General features: G+C 37.2%; 1 protein-coding gene across 4 annotated transcripts in view; it reads left to right on the forward strand.

Moving 5' to 3' along the window:
• LOC307186875 (uncharacterized protein) overlaps positions 1–21,749 on the forward strand; it is a 341,925-nt gene that overhangs the window by 223,078 nt on the left and 97,098 nt on the right. For 3 of the 4 annotated variants that reach the window (XR_013828492.1, XR_013828493.1, XR_013828494.1), the window contains one exon: positions 7,466–7,599. Coding sequence is in view for 1 of the 4 variants with exons in the window: in XM_079922474.1 (XP_079778600.1) it covers positions 7,466–7,680 (215 nt within the window). In the remaining 3 variants the exon portion in view is untranslated. Of the gene's footprint in view, positions 1–7,465; positions 7,892–21,749 lie in introns of those variants that run through there. The other variant, XM_079922474.1, reaches the window with a different exon arrangement.

The following is a 21,749-nucleotide window of genomic DNA, read 5'->3' on the forward strand; positions in this document are numbered from 1 at the left end:
CAACGTGGATGCAACTAGAGATTATCATACTAAGTGAAATAAGTCAGACAGAGGAGGACAAACACCATATGATATCACTTATACGTGGAATCTAAAATATGACACAAATGAACCTATCTGTGAAGCAGACGCAGAACCACGGACATAGAGAACAGACTGGTGGTTGCCAAGAGGGAAGGGGTTGGGGGAGGGATGGAGTGGGAGGTTAGGGTGAGCAGATGTAAGCTTTTATATATAGAATGGATACACAACAAGGTCCTACTGCATAGCACAGGGAACTATATTCAATACCCTATGATAAACTATAATGGGAAAGAATATAAAAAAATGAATGTATCTATATGTGTAACTGAATCACTTTGCTGTACAGCAGTAATTAACACAACATTGTAAATCAACTATACTTCAAAACAAAACAAAACAACAACAAAAAAACAAAAACAGAAAACCCCCAAAACAAAACAAAAAAAGAAACCCTTGTGTCAAAAAAGAAAAAGATTGTAATCAGAGATTTGGGGAATATGACACACTCTATGAATCCTCTCAAACGCTGAAGAGGTTTCAGAGGGTTTGTTGATTGTACAGTAAGAGCCAGGTTTGCTTTATTGGGAGCACGATTGTTCACTCCCAATTCAGGCTACAACTAGGGAAGGATTACATACACCCATTCATATACACACATATGTATGCACATATATATGTATATCTTATTACTCTTCATATGAAACATGTTATTTATGATGACATTTTCTGTGTGTCTGTGGAGGTAGGCATTGTTGAAAATATGTGTGTTCACATTGTGCATTGGCAGAAACACTCATGGTTGCCCCTTATCCATCTGATTCTAAAGGAGAGTTCAGAAACAGGTGACTGGGTAGGCATCTCTAACTTGTAAGTCATTTATTCACTGAACAGTGTCATGATTTTAGAAATTATAAGTTTATTGACAACTTAAAATTTGGGGTATCTTGCTTAAAAATCAGATTTCTGACTTTTTAAAAAAATATTTATTTATTTTTGTCTGCATCGGGTCTTAGTTGCGGTGCGAGGGCTTCTCTCTAGTTGTGGTGTGCAGGCTCCAGAACACATGGGTTCTGTAATTGTGGCACGCCAGCTCTCCAGTTGTGGCTCGTGGGCTCAGTAGTTGCAGCACGGGGGCTTAGCTGCCCTGCGACATGTGGGATCTTAGTTCCCTGACCAGGGATTAAACCCGAGTTCCCTTCATTGGAAGGCAGATTCTTAACCACTGAACCACCAGGGAAGTCTCAGATTTCTGACTTTTGATAAATCTAAATTTATGACAAAGCTAGTCTCCAGGTTTCACAGGAGGACTAAGGATGGTAGCTGTCTCCTTGGACTGAAACCTTCCTTTTTCAATTGGCCATAGTTTCCTCTTTCCCGACCCTTAGTTCTCTCATTTGAATTAATTGCCTGGTCCATCCATATGCTAAAATAATTTAATTCAGGGACTTGATTAATTCTTCAATCAACTAATTGGTCCACTCAGTCAAGACAGATGATTAAGTAGACCTGTATAGAAATACTGTCTGACTCATGTTCTCAACAACTTTTTCAATTGAACCTTCTATTGATTATTCTGCCCTTGGGCCTTTAAGTAAATTAAATCCAACTTCCAGGGAAAAGATGTTGGTTTGAAGAGTTAATGTACCAACTTCCTCTTATAAAATAAGAGAACTGTCCAAAGAAAAGAAAGTATAGTGAATGGTAACTTTCGTGAATTTTTTTCAGATAGGATACAGATGTCTCAATATGAAACAGGATACAAGAAACTAATTCAACTTTTTTTTTTTTTAATTTTTACTTGTTGGCCACACAGCATGCGGGATCTTAGTTCCCTGATCAGGGATCGAATCTGTGCCCCCTGCAGTGGAAGCACAGCCTTAAGCACTGGACCACCAGGGAAGTCCCCAGCAATTCATCTTTTTTAAGAGAATAGAAATTCACTTCATTCTTTAAAGCATTATGTAAATTCTGGGTAAATTTTTTTCATGATGAGCATTTATTGTATTATAATTCTTAAAATCCCACAAAGTTTGAAGGATGGAAAAAAGATTGGACATAGTTGGGTTATCAGCCAGAGGACAGGTTTTCACTGACATAATTCAAATGGACTCACATATGCAGTTAAGATATCCTGAGAGATTTAGCAAGTAGTAGTTACCTTACCAGTTGGTATGCTGCCATTACATCCAGCGTAGGTTTAGTATGTGTATGAGGACCTCCATAAATAGTGCAGCAAAGCAGTGACTACAGATGAACTGTTGGACCGTCCTTGGTTAGTGGGAGGGCCCGCAGGCTGGCCAGGCTATATTAGTTCCCCCTGAGGAGCGCTAGACTTCTCACCATCATCAGAGAAGCTCTGGGGACAGGGAATGATTTCAAAATGGTAAGATAGAGCATGCTGAACCTCAGAGCCAGAGAAGTAGTAGGAGGACCCAAGGCTTGTGTTAGAAACCAAAGATAAGAATTAAGGAGAGATAGAAAAGAAAAGGAAACTTACATCATCAGAGCAGTAAAGTGGCTCTAGCCAGGTATTGGACGGACAACAAAGAGTTGCTGAAGATGAATTTATTTATTTCCCCAAAATATGGGCCATCAATAGGAAATGTGATAATGAACATGTAGATATTGTATTTTATTGGCCTGGTAACAATTGTTCTTTGTATGAGAATTTGTTAGTCAGCTGTATAAAGCCGTTGATCAGAATATTTAACATCATTTATAAATAAAGCACTCATCTTTAAATGAAAACAATTGATTTTTTTCCCAAAACAAGGGAAAAATCATCTGTTTTAAGATGAAATTAATGCACTTGGTCACTTGACATGGAGGAACTGCCAAACCACAGTCTCATAATCCTAGTTGTACTCCTCACACCAAATCAGGTAAAAAGTCCATCCATTTGGGGGAAGGTAATAAAACCAGACCAGAGGTAAACGATTCAATATCAAGCTCAGAGTGAAAGTAGAAGAGGAATTGGAAAATTCCTGTCAGATGATGCTGTTAGCTGTTTTATAATGTGAAATGCAGTCAACATGAAGGTACAGTTACTTTCATGTGTGTATTAGCAGATATTCACAGGGAGATGAAACCACAGCAGTGGCTCCTTTGGGTCAGTTCCTGGCTCTCATTGATGACGTTTTGTTCTCTCTTTCAATGAAACCCTGTGCTCCCAGGAGTTAATGATGTTTTTTTTAAGTTACGTTGTAAATTAGCAATTTGTTTTTGGGAAGCAGTGAAAAGACAGCACTAGTTGTGTGCAGAGAGGGATGGGTGTTACTATAAATAAAGGCAGATGACATGGATGCCCATCCGTAGACCAGCTGGTTTACAGAAAACAGCTGGCAATGAAAGTACTTATTCTGATCTTGAGCCAGCCTTGAAGGAAATGGACATATTTTAATAAGTTTATTGTGCAGCCAAATGTGGATATATGAATATTTCAGGTTGGAGAGAAAAAATACACACACGAGAATTTAAAATGGGGGATAATTTTTTTAAAAATTTTATAACAGTGGTAATGCCAGTAAAACCATGTTCGTGTTCTTCAATATCAGTGTTTAGAAGTCTTGATAAAATACCATAATTAGTAATGAAGATCACATTGTGATAACACAACCAGGGATTGTTTGATTTTAAAGAACTGTCACTCTCTTATATTTTATGATTTTCATTTTTCTTTGAATTTTATTTTATTTATTTTTTTATACAGCAGGTTCTTATTAGTTATCTATTTTATACATATTAGTGTATACATGTCAATCCCAATCTCCCAATTCATCCCACCACCACCACCCACCCCCGCCACTTTCCCCCTATGATTTCCATTTTTCACTGAAGAAACAAAACACTGACAGATTGGACATCTTTACAAACAATATCGAAAGCTTGCTTTAGATTACAGCTATAAAAAAAAGACCTTCTAAAGCCAAATGCAATCAAAACACAAATTAGGAAGCCAGTCTCCATTATTTCACAAGTAGGAATAGGCAACTTTTCCATTTGGAAGTGTAGTATACTCATTAACTTAGCATCTGCTGGTGCTCTTAAAGTAGTGTAATATGAAGACATCTCTCCATAATTTCTAAGGCCGTGTTTGGGCCATTGCTGCCAATGATGATGACATATGTAAATTTGAAGTTTCACATTTCACAGAAATAAAGAGTAAGAAAAGAAATTGCAACTGTCTGATTAGAAAATCTGACCTATGCCTCAAGCTGTTCATCACTGCTTCACATACAGTTGCTCTGAAAAATTTGCTGAAAGAAAACTTTACTCTTCATCACTGTTAAACTAGTCATATAAGTGGTAGTCGTTTCCAATAGTGCTTTATTGTTTTCAACAGGCTTTAAAAATTATATAAAATTGGTGATCTATCTGTACACCAAATGCTGAATAATTGGTCTGTGGTTGCTGAAATGTTCAAAAACATTGAGCTAGAGAGCAGATCACATTTAAGGGCTGGATGTAGAGGCAAGAGGGAAATGGAGCCAGAAGCATGGAAACAATCAGTGCCAAAGAGTGTGAGATAAACAGCAAGGTGACACTGCTCACAACAGCCAAGACATGGAAGGAACCGACATGTCCATTGACAGATGAATGGGTAAAGAAGATGTGGTACATAGATACAATGGAATAGTACTCAGCCACGAAGAAGAGTGAAACAATGCCATGTGCGGCCGCGTAGATGGACCTAGGGATTATCATACAAGGAAGTCATTCAGATAAAGACAAGTATATGATATCACTTAGGTGTGGAATCTAAAAAAATGATACAAATGAACTTACTTATAAAACAAATAGACTCACAGACTCAGAAAACAAACTTATGGTTACAAATGGGGCTAGCAGGAGAAGGAGGGAGATAAATAACAAGTTTGAGATTGACATGTACACACTACTATATGTAAAATAGGTAAACAGCAAGGACCTACTGTATAGCACATGGAATGATACTCAGTATCTTGTAATAACCTATAAGGGAAAAGAATCTGAGAAAAAAATATATATATATACACACACATATATATATATATAACTGAACCACTTTGATGTACACTTGAAACTAACACAACATTGTAAATTAACTATAGTTCAATAAAAAAATAAAAGAAATAATTTAAAAAATACCCCCAGCAACGTGTAAAGGAGTTTAGAAGATCCAGGACATCTTCTATGCGTAAACTGTGTGGTTCAGGACTAGCTCCTACTGCATGCTGGGAACATCACTTTCTGTTAAAGGCACTAAGTTGGGCTGATCAGTTGAAATTCTCACTGAAACTTTGACTTTCATCATAGGATATTACCTTCATTATCTCTGAGCCTTTCTTTCACAGTGCCCCTCACTTAATCATTTAATCCTGAGTCCCCCAACCAATAAATTCCTATATAACCCAAGATAAGGCATAAGCCTCTTTTATCTTCATATTCTTTCCATGGATGATTTTATGTACTTCCAGTTTTAACTAGTAATTCAAAGCAAATGGCTTTTAAATCAATATTTCTGCCTCATCAATCTCTTAACTCGTGGCCATTTTTCAGCTGCCAGGGGCTCTTTCTTCTCAGAGAGAACCTTCCCCCCAAAGGTGGGTTTCCTTAAACCCACAGACAAAGTGGCCTTCTATTTTGAGCTCTCATAGCACGCTGTTCCTCTGAAATGATCACTACCACATACTTGTAGTTAACTAGTTATTCATCATGTATGTGTTGAATCCTTCATACCTTATTTCTATGCCCCTTGAGTGCTAAGACTCTTCTTTATTTGTTTATCTGTCAACCCTACTCATCCTTATTGCTTGCTGTGGTGCACACAGTGGATGGGACATATAGCTGTTCCAAAATGTTGGTTAGAGGAATATATGAATGAGTGAACCATCTTGGATTTTTTTGGCTGCACCTCACAGCTTGCGAGATCTTAGTTCCCTGACCAGGGATTGAACTCAGGCCCCCGGCAGTGAAAGCACCAAGTCCTAACCACTGGACTGACAGGAGTCTCCCTCATCGTGGATTCTTGTGTCCCTCTTTCTGACATTTCGTTGGTCAAATAGAAATGAAATGACAATGTAAAACAACATATTTTTCTTCCTTTGCCTGCCATAAGAGAGACTATTCTTAGAACATAACACTTAACAGATTTCTTAGTGTTCCTTTTTAAAACGAGACATTTTCACTACAATGTACTGAGACCAGACTGATATGCAAAGTAAGATACAAGGCTAAAGGCCATAAGGAAAGCAATTTTGCAAAATTTAGTAAGAAAGTAGAGAAAAGAGGCTTAAGTATATGGTAATCATTGTTAACTATTGTAAATAACCAAATATTTAATATCAAAAGAAATAAATGTATGTAAGTTGTGGGCTTTGGAAGACACACATGTCAAGAACTGATATGTTAGACAGTCTTATTACCTTAGTGACTTGATAAATGTCCTCTATTTAAAATTCTAATAAACATGTAATCATTTAATGGGGTCTGTGCATCCTCTGTTGTATTTTCATTTTCCTTGCTCAATTTACTCATTTTTTTCTTTCTGTCTATATAATAGATTTTATAAAACCCATTGTTAGTTGTGCAGTGTTTTGGACATAAAAATTTGTGAGCTAATTACAGCCTTAAACATCTTTAAGTGAATCCATTCATCTTAAATGGGCTTGATGAGCTTGAGTCCTTCATTTGTCTGTCTCACACACACAGACACAAACACACACATCCGAAAATACAACAGTTATTGAAGTCCTTATAAGATCCTTTTATCAAGATTCTTCCCCTATAGTAGGTAAGAAGAAAGAGAACTGGAATACACGTACACAGATACACACGTATATACACACATACGCTTGCACACATGCATGTAGTACACATTTGTCACGCTTTCTACCCTATAGTCAGAATGCATGGGTGAGGAACCAATGGGTGGAGGTGGCAGTGGCAACTTTCATTGTCACACCTAACGATCCACTGTACGCATTTTTGTTTGCTCTTTGCTGGGCCCATGGGCCCAGTGGGTTTGGAGGTCCTAGTGCTCAAGGGAGGAGTACTTCCACCAAGTAATATAGTTATGGTTCCCATGAATTGGAAGCTAGAACTGCTCCTCTCTACATACTGGGCTTTGTCTGCCACTGAACCAACAGGTAGAGAATACCATCGTTGTGTGGAAGTCGATCCCAGTTATCAGAGAGAATTTGGGTGGTTCTTCTATGGTGGTGGCAAAAAAGACTATTTCTGGGAGCCGAGGAGTTCCCTGGAGTTCCTTTTGAGACTCTGGCTAATAAAAAAATTGTGGCAACCCAGTAAAGATAAGACCACTGATTCATTTCCCACAGGGATGAATCTTGTGGAGTAGAAGAAGGAAGCTCTAATTAAAAACTTAGGTCTTAGGAGCCAGGCGCAGAAAGAACAAAACGATTGTTCATTTTTCCACTTTTTCCTTTTCTCTTACGTGAAGAACTCCAGCATCGGCTAGCATATGAGGTTTGCGATGGGAGTATGACTGAGTCGACATCACCCTATTATACAGTTGCCAGTGGGACTTCAAACATTTCCTGTGTTGGGGACGTGAATTTTCAACCTGGACAAAGGGTAAGCATGAATACTAAGAGGAAAAAGGGGTTAACTGTGATAGGTAATTTCACACTTCATCTCAAGACCCACACTTTCTAACCTTTTTCTGCCCCGGGAAACCAAGTTGTAAGGCTTAAATGTATGGTCTTTTTTTCCCTCTACCTTCTGGTTGGGTTTGGCCAATAGATCACCAAGGCTGTAGATCAACAGGCGGGAAAAGAATGAGGTGTGTTCACTTTTCTGGCTCAAGTTGCCTCTGACTGGCCTCTTTGACTAACATCCAATATCTTCCTCAAAGTATACGCTTCCACATGACTCCTTCCAAGCCCACGGGTCATTGTCGTTATCCTGGGTTGGTTCAACAGCACATTCTGGTTTTCCTGTACACAGTTTGTAAGCTCCTCTCATATTATCCTAACTTGCATGAGCTCCTGCTTTCTGTTAGGAACCTCACTGATATAATCCTTTTATAGCTCCTGACAGTAAAAAGAAGGTAGGCCATGAATACAAGAGGTAGGCCACCTCTTGTTAAGAGGAGAAGAAGAGGTTATGAATTGTGGCTTGGGGCTTTTAGAAAAAGGAAGAGGAAGATCTGGGGCTTAAGACTGTAGCGAATCACTAGGAATCTCTTTCTTTTCCCCGCAAATATCAGTAGGTTGCCTTGTCTTGCCTTCCCTTTTCCCTTTCCTTTCCTTTCCTTTTCTTTGTCCCTCCCTCCCTCCCTTTCTTTTTTTTTTTTATTATATCCTTTTCTTATTGAGGTATAATTGACAAATAACATGGTATTAGTTTCAAGTGTACTTCATCATTATTCAGTATTCATATATACTGTGAAATGATCGATACAATAAGTCTAGTTAATATCCATCACCACACTTTTTCTTACAGTTTCTTTTCTTGGGATGAGAACATTTACGATTTAGTGTCTCAGCAACTTTCAAATTCACAACAGAGTTTTATTAACTATATTCACCATGCTGCACATGACATCCCCAGGACTCACTTTCTTACGGCTGGAACCTCTTCTTGTATAGCAGACTGCTTGAGGTCTGTCTTGTCATAATAATAATGTCAACATGTTCTTCTTCAAATTGTTACAATTCATGATTTAGCCTAGAATCAGGACCAGTATATAATTTATGGGGCTCAGTGAAAAATGAAAATGTGGAGACCCTTGTTAAACAATCCTTAGTAATTGCAGGACGGCAACAGCAGAGCCATGGACCAAGTGCAGGGTCCCTCTGGGTGCCAGGTCCTGTGCAGCTGCAGTGCGCACTCTTGTGCAACCGGCCTGGCCTGAAGGCTGCAGATACACAAGAGAGACGCTACCAACTAAGAACAGCTAAAGCGACTATAAGCTTCCAAGACAGAGATACATCTTAAGTAAAATATACATTTTGCCATAATGTGTAAAGGCAGAGAGAGCTGCTATTGTTCAAACTTCTATTCCTTCCTGGGGCTCCTTACAAGAAGATAGAGGAATTAGGAAGGGATGCCATGAACTCCGAGCTTTGGGCCTTTGAGTCACAAACACAGTGACTCTCAGTCAGTGCTGTCCGCTCAGGAAGGTGTCCTGAGACCCATGAAGCGTCAGCAGCTTTCCAGGCGATACTGATTTGTTGCCTGACTTGTGAACTACTACCTTAATTTTTTTCCTTCAGAAATTGTTAGAGGTTTAGTCACTTCTAGAGAGAAGTTGACACTGCTTTTGCATTCTAAGGAGAAAGGTGAGGGAAAACATTAACGTCGTATTTTAATAAAGCAAGGAATCCTCCAGAGGATTAAGAAAATATAACTGAAGAAACTGAAGTTGGAAAGATGAGGCTTCTCTTCGGGCCTGGGCTTGACTTTTCTTTAAGTTTATCTTCAAACTGTGTTTTCAGTGCAAATTATTACCATTTGGGTATAACTAAGTGTTCAGTCAATAGACATCGTGATATTTTAATTATATATATTCTTCCTAGATAAAGCATTTCTCTGGGATTTCTTTACACTAGTGATTGTCATAATGTAATGTACAGATCGTTTCAAGGGGTCTGTGAGTTAAAGCTATTTTCCTAGTAATATTTCTAAGACGTTATTTGCCTTTTTCACTCTCATTCATTTATGTGTGTGCAGTGGAGTTAATTCAACTGATTGACCACAGAAGCAGGTAGAGGATTTACTCTTTTAACAAGTCAGACATTAAAGGGATTTGCAATAATTTGAAACAATGGTACTCTCCTCAATATATTTTCAAATAAAAATGTTATTTTAATTCATGTCATTTTACTGGTATTTTTAAAAGAATGAATAATTAAATATTTCATAAAATGATCAGCTTTAATTGCTAATATCACTAAATAGTTATAGGTATAACCTACATAAATGTGTTTTGAGTTTTTCAATAATTTGTGAGAGTGAAAGGAGATCCTGAAATCAAAAATTTAGAAAACTTCTGGTATGCACGATGTCATTTTTGAGATTAGGCCTCTATTTTCATTCGAGCGTCTTAACTTGCTTTTGGCGCCATATATGAAGCACTTCTCCCACCTTGAACTACAGGCATAAGTGCCTGTAAGATAATAACTATTGAATAAATCTTTCATTTATTCATTCATTTAACACATTTTTGATTGTGTCTACTATAAGCTGGATATTGTGCTAGTTCTTGGGCATAGAGCAGAAATAGAGACACAGTCTCTGCCAACATAGATCTAACTTTCATTGAGTGGAAAAGGGAGAGAAACATCTAATAGATCAACACAAAAAAAGTAATTAATTACACTTGTGATAGGCAGTTGACAAGAAAGCACAGGGTGGAGTGAGAGTACGTCTGGGGATTACTTAACCAAGCAGGGGTCCGTAAGGAAGTAACATTTCAAGAAAACAGTATAGGCTAGAGTATGCCAGGAAGAGAATATTTACTTGTTAAGCAAAGAAAGAACATTGAAGGATGAGGCTAGAAAGATAGTCAGGGGCCAGATCACACAGCATCATGTGGATTATGTTAAAGAATTCAATCTGTGTATAAGGATGTGTGTGTGTGTGTGTACATGTCTGTGTGTAGGTACATGCGTGTGTACAAGTGTGGACAGCTGATAGACCCAGTTAAATAGAGATGGCACTTTTAATGTTTATTTAACCTCAAACCATAGAAGCTTAAATTATTATACATTATACATTAGTGTTTATTATTATGCATTAATGGAATATTGCAAATGTCATAAGTATATGTGCAAATTTATTGAAGAAAAGCGATTCATGATCTCTTTTTTGGCCAACATTTATTTTATTTGATTTAAATACTTTAAAATTCATGATTATTGGTGTATAGTTCTGAGTTTTGACAAGTGTATAGAGCTATGTAACCACCATCATAATTAGGATACAAAACAGTTACATCAGTTCAAATAATTTCTTCATGCTACCCTTTTTTAGTCAACCCACCCCCTACTCCCAAACCATAGCAATCACAGGTTTGTTTTCCATACCTATAGTTTTGCCTTTTCCAGAATGTTATGTGAGTGGAATCATGGATCATTCCTTTTAGAGCTGAGTTATATTTCATTGTATGGGTATAACACAGTTTATATATCCATTTTTCTGTTGAAAGCTTATTCCCAGTTTTTGACAATTATGAAAAATGCTGTGATAAACATTTACACACTGGTGTTTGTGTAAACATACATTTTCACTGAGTCGCATAGTAATTGTATGTTTAACTCTATAAGAAATTGCCAGACTGTTTTCTGAGTGGCTGTAAAATTTTACATTCGCACCAGCAACATGTAAGTTCCAATTGCTCTGATTCTTCACCAGAACTTGATATTGTCCGTTTTTTTCCCAGACATTTTAATAGGTATGTAAGTAGTATTTCATTGTGCATTCAATTAGTATTTCCTTAAGGGTAAGTGTGTTGAACATCTTTTCATATGTTTATTTTCCACCTGTATATCTTGTTTGGTGAAGTTGTGTTAACTATTTTGACTTCTTCTTATTATTTTTTTAAATTGAGCTTTGAGGATTTTTTTAATATTCTATATAGAAGTCTTTTTTCAGATTTGCAACAAATTTCTCCCACCCTGTAGCTTGTCTTTTCATTCTTTTAACAGTGTCTCTCATAGATCAAAATTTTTAATTTTGAAGAAGTCTGATTTTTTTTTTTCTTTTGTGGGTTGTGCTTTCAGTGTTGTATGTAAGAACACATTTCTAACCCAATGTCATGAAGATCTTCTCTTTTTCTTTTCTAAATTTTTATAGTTTCGTGCTTTGCATTTGGATCTATGATTCATTTTGAGTTTATTTTTGTGTAAGGTGTGAGACATATAGATATCCAATTGTTCCAGCATTGTTTGTTGAAAGAACTATTCTTTCTCTGCTGAGCTGTTCCACCTATGACAAAAATCAATTGAGTATATTTGTGTGAGTTTATTTCTGGATTCTCTAGTCAGTTGCATTTGTTTTTGTGTCTAGCCATCTATCCTTTCACCAATACAATATAGTTTTGAGCTATATAGCTAGCCCCCAAATCAAGTAGTGTTAAGCAAGCCCCCAAATCAAGTATTGTTAAGTTCCTGAACGTTTTTCTTCATTTTCAAAATTGTTTTGGCTTCTAATTTATTTGCTTTTCTCCATTAATTGTAGAATCAGCTTGTCAATATCTACAAAAAATTTTTCTGGGATTTTGATTGGGATATTATTAAGTCTATAGATCAATTTGGGAAGCGTTGACATCTTAACATTGAGCCTTCCAATGTATGAGTATGGAACATTTCCTCATTAATTTAGGTTTTTGATTTCTTTCATCAGGGTTTTTTAATTTGTAGTACATAAATCCCACACATATTTTGTTAGCCTTGCAAATATGAATCCCATTTTTTGTACCTATTGTAAGTTATGCTTTAAAATTTTTTCAAATTATTCATTGATGATATATAGACATGTGATTGGTTTCTCTATATCAATCTTTTATCTTGTGAAAACTCAGTTATAAGAGTTTTTTTGGAGCTTTCTTGGCATTTTTCTACATACTCAAGCATGTTACCTGTAAATAGAGACAATTTTCTTTCTTTCCAATCTGTACAGTTTTTATTTCTTTTTCTTGTCTTATTCCCAGATATTTTCTGCTGAATGTAGAATTCTGGATTGACAGTTCTTTGCTCCCAGAGCTTTAAAACTGGTGTTGCACTGTTGTGGCAGGCAGAAAAATAGCCCCTCAAAGATATGTCAAACAATCAGTATCAAGGCTGCAAAGAACAAGAGCTTTATTTGGGGTCTTAAGAACTGCAATTTGGGAGACACATATTTGGGTAAAACAGACAGTGTTTTAGGGAAGAGAAAGAGCCAGAATTTCATAAAGACAAAAAATCACAAGGTTGTTAAAGTTGCTCAGTGTGAATTGTGATTGACTCTGACTCAAATCAGGAAATAATTGTCCTTGAGGAATCACAAGTTATTTAAGGGTAAGGGTCTGATAAGTATCTTGAGTTTCTGGCAGATCTGCTGGATGCCTTTGTTAGGACAATAAATGGTCAAAAGGTCAGATTCCATCCAGGCTGAAATGTGCATAAGTCACAGTTCTTCACTGGCCTCCTGGCTCCACTTTGGAGGGCTCCCTTAGCAGCACGGACTTCGTTTTGATTTTCCTTCTAAAGATGTCTGCGTTCTAATGCCTGGAAGCTGAGAGAAGGTTACCTTATTTACAGTGTTGCAACTTAATTGCAATTAAGGACATCGAAGTGGAGAGAGAATTCTGGATTCTCCAGGTGCACTCAATTTAATCACATGTCCCTAAAAGCAGAGAATCTTTTTCCAGCTGTAGTCCAGCTGTGGATAAATGGTTGGAGAAATGCAGCGTGTCTGGCTTTGAAACCTGAGGAAAGGGGCCACAAAACATGGGATGTGGACAGCCTCTAAAACCTGGAAAAGACAAGGAACTGGATTCTAACCTAGAGGCTCCAGAAAGGAATGCAGCCCTACAGACACTTTAATTTTAGTCCAGTAAGACCCCTGTGAGACTTCTAACTGGAAAACTATAAAATAAGAAAATTATTTTAAATTATTTATCATTTCAGTTCTTTAAAGCCACTAAGTTTGTGGTAATTTGTTACAGCAGCAATAGAAAAGTAATGCAAGTATCCTGTTTTCTGTTCTGGTTTCGTTTCCTGTTTTCTTGTGTGTTTTTTGTTGCTGTTGTTTTTAGTTTGTTTGTTTGTTTTTACCAACTGTCAGTCATCTGAATTGTTACTTTTTATGTAATGTGTTATTTTCTCTGTAGACCAATTTGGGATGTATCACCATCTTAACACTATTAATGTCTTAACATTGATGTCTTCCCATTTGCTTAGGTCTTCTCTACTTTCTTTCAAAAGTGTTTTGTTGCTTTCAGAGTATAAGTTTACATTTCTTTTATTAAATTTATTCTTAAGTTATTTTTATTGAGACTTTAAATGCAATTGTTTTTTTAATCTCTATTTCAGTTTACTTACGACTACTGTATAAAAAATAGATTTTAATATGTTGATTTTATATCCTTCAAACTCACTGGACTCCTTTCTTCTAATAGTTTTATTACTTCATTTTATTTAAAATTAAAAAATTTTTAGTAGATTCCTTAGAATTTTCTATTAATGTGGTGTATCACCTGAGCTGATTTTTGGGTATTGAACCAATTTTGCATTCTGAAGACAAATCATACTTGGTCATGGCATATAATAATCCTTTTGATATGTTACTAGATTGATTTACAATATTTTGTTGATGATTTTTGAATCTATATTCATAAAAGATATTGATCAATAGTTTCTTTATGGGGGGATGTCTGGAGCCTGAAAGCAAGCCCTGCTGAGTTGAGGTACACGAAAATCTCCCTCCCCTGAGTGCTAGCTCTCAGGCTAAAGGGAAGAAACCTGGAGATCCAGGGGTCATGGCCAGAAGCAAATCAGGTGGTAGGGTGACCTACTCAAAACGTGGCTGGAGGAGCTGTTGATCTTACGTGGAATACTCTGAGATTATTTCTAAACTTCGCTTTCTTGCCAGGGGAAGACTAAGTTCTTCCTGGTTCCAGGACATGGGTAGGGAAGTCTGGAATTAAGTAGGTTCTCATGAGATGTAGGGCTTGAGTAAGGGGGAGGCTGCTGGTGACAGTCAGGCACACTTTATCCCCATCTGTCTCCCACTGGGGAACGAGACGCCAGCCTCCTTTAACACATTAAGTGCTCCGTGCTCCGAAGGAAAGCCACCAACCCTCCTGAATTGCCCTGGAAGTTCCCAGAACATGGGACTTCCAGTGCTAAAATTGGGAGACACCTGGCCAAACTGGGACACATTGGTCACTCCATTTCAAAATGACCTACTTCTCCAGTAAAAATATTAATTCTCTCTCTACTTGATTAGCTAGATGGGAAGAAGAAAGCCATGTTATTGGAATAGCCCACACATGAAGACTGGGGTCTGGGAGTTTGTGTAACATGTTTTCACAATTCTCTGTGGAAATAATGATATTATGACTTTTATTTCAATTAAAATAAAGTTAAATGTAACATTTTTTTTTCCGTTGCATCTGAGAATGTCTATCTTATAACAGGATATTGCTTAGAAATTTCAGTGCCTGAAGTTTTGGCTGTTTGACATTGAGTAGCACTGCATCAGTTGTCAGGTCCTAACAAGTAAAAAACAAAGTTAACCAATACCAGGTGAAGGCCACATGTCTTCCCTGAAGGTTATTCCAACAAAGATTTCCCAGTTATTCCATTAGAAAAGAGAGTTGAGAGAATCGAATCATAGCAAAGCAGCAAGTAGTGAAAAGTGTAGAACTCAAAATTTTCTCTCTGCCATAGCAGTTAGTAGCATATTGGGTTGTGAGTTCTGGATTAGTTTCAGCAAAATAACATCATCATTTGTGTTACATTACTGTTGCTAATTAATTATATTTTTATTGGTTTGGTAACTTTTTTGAGTTTTAATTTGGTTTTATTGTTGAATGAGAGCAATAGTTATAAGTAGCTTCTACTATGATTTTTCTGTATATATAAGTAGCATTATAATAAAGTCAATACTGGCTCTATAAAAAGAAACATGTACAGGTTCCCAAGGGTTTCCTGATTTAATGCAGATGCATTATGATTTATAAGACTTTAGCCTCTATAGAGGGAGACGGAAAGGGTTAGATGGGAAACGGGAAGGGGTGAACAGGAAGAAGGTGGTCAGAATGTTTAAGGAGGCAATATACTCCTTCAGGCTAACTTCATATCTGATTTTCTGACATTTTTTATTGTACACTTTAGAATCTACAACTTCTTAAAATCTCTAAAGATCTCTAAATCATGACTCCCATGATTTTATTTGTAAGTTTTCTAGGGAAATATAATACTTACATGGAAGTCATTTTGGAGAGGTAATTTGGAAATCAGGCATAGGTAAGATGAGAACTTTCTGAATGTATAATAATAATGAGAATTGCAATGTCATACTTATATTGATCTCCTCTATGTCACATGTTGTTCTTAATGTTTTCATAGATTGTTTTATGTGCCACCACTATCTAGGAGTTAGCTATTAGTCTCATTTCATAGAAGAGAAAGCAGAGGCACAGAAAAGTATAGTAATTGCAGGAGGATGCGTAACTAGCAAGTAAAGGATCCTGGGTTGAAACTCAGGTAATCTGATTTCAGAGCGCACATCCTGAGACATTACGCTAAGCAATGCAAGTGGCAATAAAATGATCTGTGATCTATGATAGAAAAGAAATTTGAGATTCTAGGTTAAGGCATGGAAGTAAGTGGTAAACAGTCAACAGATACCCATTATTTATAATTAATCAATAGATCTTTAGTGCTAGTATGTTGAAGATCACTAGTTACTGTAGCTGACATTTACAGAGAAAGGGGGCTAAAAAAATACACTGTCCCTGGAGACTCCATTTGAGTTCACATTTATAGTTGCATATTATATAACTGGTGATAAACTAGAATTTATTGGGGTCCTCAAGCATAAATCAAGAATGTTAAAAAAAAGTGATTTCTTTATCGACTAAGATCTCAAAAAGTTAGACGGCAGCATTGTAAAAGATTTGGGATGTTGTGTATGACATGGCCCCTTTCTAAAACTGAAGATTCTAGGGGAATACATTATGTTCTATTTGAGTTTATACTTCTAGGAGAAAATATTTTGTAATTTATAGGCTTAGGTTATACAAGAACTGGAATTTCTGAACAACGTAAAATTATTACTGCCATCAGTAAAGGTTCTGTTATCAGAGATAATTGAGAAAAAGTGAACAAAAATAACTTGAAACATTTAATATTCTTTTTTTTTTTTTTTTTTTGCGGTACGCGGGCCTCTCACTGTTGTGGCCTCTCCCACTGCAGAGCACAGGCTCCAGACATGCAGGCTCAGCGGCCATGGCCCACGGGCCCAGCCGCTCCGCGGCATGTGGGATCCTCCCGGACCGGGGCACGACCCCGTGTCCCCTGCATCGGCAGGCGGACTCTCAACCACTGCGCCACCAGGGAAGCCCCTAATATTCTTTTTAAAGTCAACAAACTCCATTGGAATGATCAATATTTTTTTTTTACTAAATGTATTTATTTATTTATTTTTTGGCTGCGTTGGGTCTTCGTTCCTGCGTGCAGGATTTTTTTAGTTGTGGCAAGCGGGGGCTACCCTTCTTTGCAGTGCACAGGCGTCTCAGGGCAGTGGCTTCTCTTGTTGAGGACCATGGGCTCGAGGCACGTGGGCTCCAGTAGTTGTGGCACATAGGCTCAGTAGTTGTGGCACACGGGCTTAGTTGCTCCGCAGCATGTGGGATCTTCCCACACCAGAGATCGAACTCCTGTCCCCTGCATTGTCAGGTGAATTCCTAACCACTGCGCCACCAGGGAAGCCCCTGATCAATATTTTTTCCGAGGAGTTTGTTTAGATTTGAACTTACATAGATCAAAGCAATACTTCTTCAGTGAACAGAATAATGGGAAGCTTCAGTTTTGGTTTTTAAGGCAAAAGCAGGAGAAATGTAAATGGGTCACTTAAATGAAAAGACCAAGGATAGCGCTTACTTTAGATGTAACTGGATGTAAGGGTTTAATCAATGTCATCAAGATTAAATTTCTTTTCCACTTTGTACATGAAGAAATTTTGAAGGAAATGGAAATTAGAATATAATTGATTTCCTCACATATTTGAAGAGCAGCACAGCAGTGCAAAAGATTAATTTTGTATGACTTCAGAAGATAAGATAGATATAGGATAAAAGCTTGAAGGAGACAAATTTCAGGAAAAATTTAATTTCTAAAAATAAAATTGTCTATCTCAAAATGAGTTCCCTGTCACTGGGGGTATTCAAGTAGAATCTCTGTGATAATTTGTTGAAGAACTTCATGAGGAATTCAAGTATTTATGGGGAGTTTTAGTAGAACGTAGTTAATGCCTCTAACCTTTAAATTTTTTGACACTTCATTCAATTAAAACATTTCAAAATACAAAAAAAATTACATTTTTTTATTTTGTAAGATTTTCATTCTGCGTGCTTGGTTTCATGTTCAGACAGGCTTTACGTGAGTCAAAAATAGGGGCCATCATTTCAAGAATTATATTGTCTTTATATATAGTGATAACAGAGACACAACAGTGCTCTTAGGTAGTGTCAGGAAGGCCGTCCAAATGGTTTTTAACGGTTTTGACTCGGTTCCTGTCACATCTCAGATTGAATTTCTAGGGTCTGTAATGGGAAGCTCTGATTGGCCAGTCTGGGTCTTGTGCCCCCCATTGTGATGGGAGGTAGGGCCATGTGATTGACAGCACATCATACAAGGGGATGGCCCTGTGACTAAGGTGTGGCCAAAGGAGGATAGACTCTTGACAGAAGCTTGGATAGTCTTATATGAGGCCTCTGTTTGGGGCAGATGTACCTGGAAACATTATCTTTTTTCTGATACTATTGTTAAATTGGTAGGATGTAACCATGCATAGCCAGTGGCCCGCTTTGCTTGACATGTGGATAGAGCCTGTTTACAAAACTGTGGTCAACCTTAATGTTCTTAGGGAATCCTTTAGGCTCCCTGACTTTGAAGCACACAGTATGTCTGCATTTCCAGGACTCCTCGTGGTTGATGGCGCCATGTGATTTTCTCTGGACAATAAATCATGCGAGGAAATGTTGTATCTCTTCTGGGTGGAGGATTTAATTACTGATGTGAGATCCTGCGGGGAGCTCTTTCCCTTCAGCACAGCACTTGACAACATTTGAGACGTGGTTACTTCCATCAGTCTGAATTACTCCTGAGTTACTGTTGTGATCAGGGCCTCCTTGTTGGATCCCAACAGAATGATGTAAGCAAGATATAACGTGATATATGCAAGAAAAGAATCTTTGATCAGTTTTAAGTCAATTAGATTTTAGGGTTTTTTGGTCAGTACACTATGATCTAGCCCAGCTTGATTGTTCTAAGATTATGTAAATTTCCACACCAGCTAACTGCATTCACTCGTTCTTACAACTATTGTATGGGTTAAGTATTGAGGCAAGTATTGCCAATATTATTATTGTAATTGTTCTCATAATCAGCTCTTTGATTCTTATATCAAATGTACATAGACGTTTTAGTGATCAATTGCTCTACACTTTCCTGAAACATATGTTATTGGCTTCACTAAATTCCTTTTTATAAAATGAAGTATAGTTTATCTAATCAGAAGATAGTAATATTTTTTCCCTACACACAGCCTCAGTACCTAAAAATTAAAAGGAAGTAAACTTTCTTCCAAACTTGGGTTTGGCTTAAAAAGTCTGAATGAAAGGGTTATATACTCTAGTGCAACATTCTATATAAGCAATACATCAGAGATCTGACCCTGGACAATTTCCCAAACTCATTTATTATGTTGAAATCATAAGATTTATTGATTTATAAGCTGTACGTATCTCCTTTCTTTCTTCGGGGATTCTTTTCTCTTGCAGCAGAATGTCAAGGAAACAGCAAGTTTCTGTTGCTTATTAACCAAAAGTACAAGAAAACAAAAATTGCCCGAGTGAAATATTTAAGAATGACATTAGGGTAATATATAATTTTATGTTTATATTTCTGGAACTGGAAGTTTCAGATGAAGAATTAAGGTATAACAGTGAGGAATTTCTAATCTGAGTTACAAAATCAAGATGCAGATTTTCATAATGCCATCTGCAGCAACATGGATGGACCTTGAGATTATCATACTAAGTGAAGTAAGACAGACAAAAATAAATATCATATGGTATCATTTATATGTGGAATGTTAAAAAAAAGACACAAATGAACTTATTTCCAAAACAGGAAGAGTCTCACAGACATAGAAAACAAACTTTTGGTTACCAAAGGGGAAAGGAGGGTGGGGTGGGGAAGGGATAAATTAGGAAGTTGGGATTAATATACTATTATATGTAAAATAGATAATCAACAAGGACCTACTGTACAGCACAGGGAACTCTGCTCAATATTTTGTAGTAACCTATAAAGGAAGAGAATCTGAAGAAGAATATATATCTGAATCACTGTGCTGTACACCTAAAACTAACATGATATTCTAAATCAACTATATTTCAATAAAAAAGATGCAAATTTTCAAAGAAAAAATTAAGTGTTTTCATAGCTCTATGATGACTTTATCTGAAAAGGGGTGGTACAAGAATGAGATTGTTGAAATATCTTCAGAATTTGGTGGAAAGGATTTCTTTGGTGTAAGGTGTACAGTGATCCTTGCCCTTGACCTTGGCAGGGGATTGGGAGCATACCTAGTGAAATGTGCTTCATCAGGACCATGGTGATTTTGAGATGGGATTCTTGTAGCACAGGCACAGAGGACCGGCATCTGATCATTAGTTTCTTTGTCAATAGAGTTGCTGTGACTGGGTTTGGACTGGTCTGTGCTCCCAGAGTTTCTCTGGGCAGAGGGTGAATGAGTTGTACCTATGGTTCAGAGGATGGGCACATGGGAGAGCCAGCTGGGAGCCATTTGAATTCCAGCCAAAAAGTCTCTTGGAAGTTCTGTGGGCTCCCCAAAGAGAGTCTGTGTGTGATAAGTAGCTAACAATCAATGGGCTAAATGGGAACAGTGGGAGGATTGATGTCTTGGGTCTTGGGAAAGAACAGAATGTACCCAGTTGGGAAATCTCTGAAGAAGTCACAAAATAACTTAACAGTGAAGGAATTATCTTTAAACATCTGCCAGGCTCAAAATGCAAAGCTAGTTTAAAATACGGCCAGTTAAGTAAGAACTTTCCTATTTCTCTTTCCTTTCTCATTACTTTGAGCCTCGTGGTTTCAGGAACAGTGATGAGAAGTACTTCTGCAAAAAATTGGCCTCTAATAAGGGCTAGCTCAGGGAGACGTTACAGCCTGCGGGTCTAGAGTATGAACTGTGGTTGTACTCTTTAGCTACAGAATTGAGATAATGCTTGGGAATTAAAGTTGCCTAGGCTTTTATCTTTTCTAGGAGTAAGCAGGGGTGAACCACTAGGTCAGCAGGTTTCAAGAGACTGGAGAGCAGCTCCTGTGAGCACACACCCATGGGATGTGTTTGTTCAACTTCCTGGTTGTGTTCATTAAGGCTTACATTTGAATAAAGAACACAGCCTCTCTAGTCTCCAAATCATGCTTTTCAATGTATTTCTTTGATTCTAAGTAGCACTAATTTTTCACATATTTAAAATTGATAAGTATATTTAATGTGAAAATTTTTGTTTTCTTTCCAAAAATGTTTCCACAATATTAATAATACATTGTACAATTGCTCTATTCCTAGAATTTAGGAACTACATTATTATAAAGAGGCTATGCATTGTTTTTACATGATAGTTTACACAATTATATATTAAATATTGGAGAAAGCCACTGAGGGACTAAAATGGTCTTTTAAATACATGCAGTTCCAATCTAAGGAAACTATAGTTTAGAAAACTAAAATTCTGATCTTGGATTTTCCACATAATAGTTAGCATAGCATTATTTTTTATAAATTTTTTATTATTATTTATTTTTGGCTGCGTTGGGTCTGTTGCTGCGTTTGAGCTTTCTGTAGTTGTGACGAGCTGGGGTTACTTTTTGTTGTAGTGCGTGGGCTTCTCATTGCAGTGGCTTCTCTTGTTGTGGAGCATGGGCTCTTGGTGTGTGGGCTGCAGTAGTTGTGGCACGCAGGCTCAGGAGTTGGGGCTT

Source organism: Stenella coeruleoalba (genome assembly GCF_951394435.1).
Source record: "Stenella coeruleoalba genome assembly, chromosome: 5".
Classification (NCBI taxonomy): Eukaryota; Metazoa; Chordata; class Mammalia; order Artiodactyla; family Delphinidae; genus Stenella; species Stenella coeruleoalba.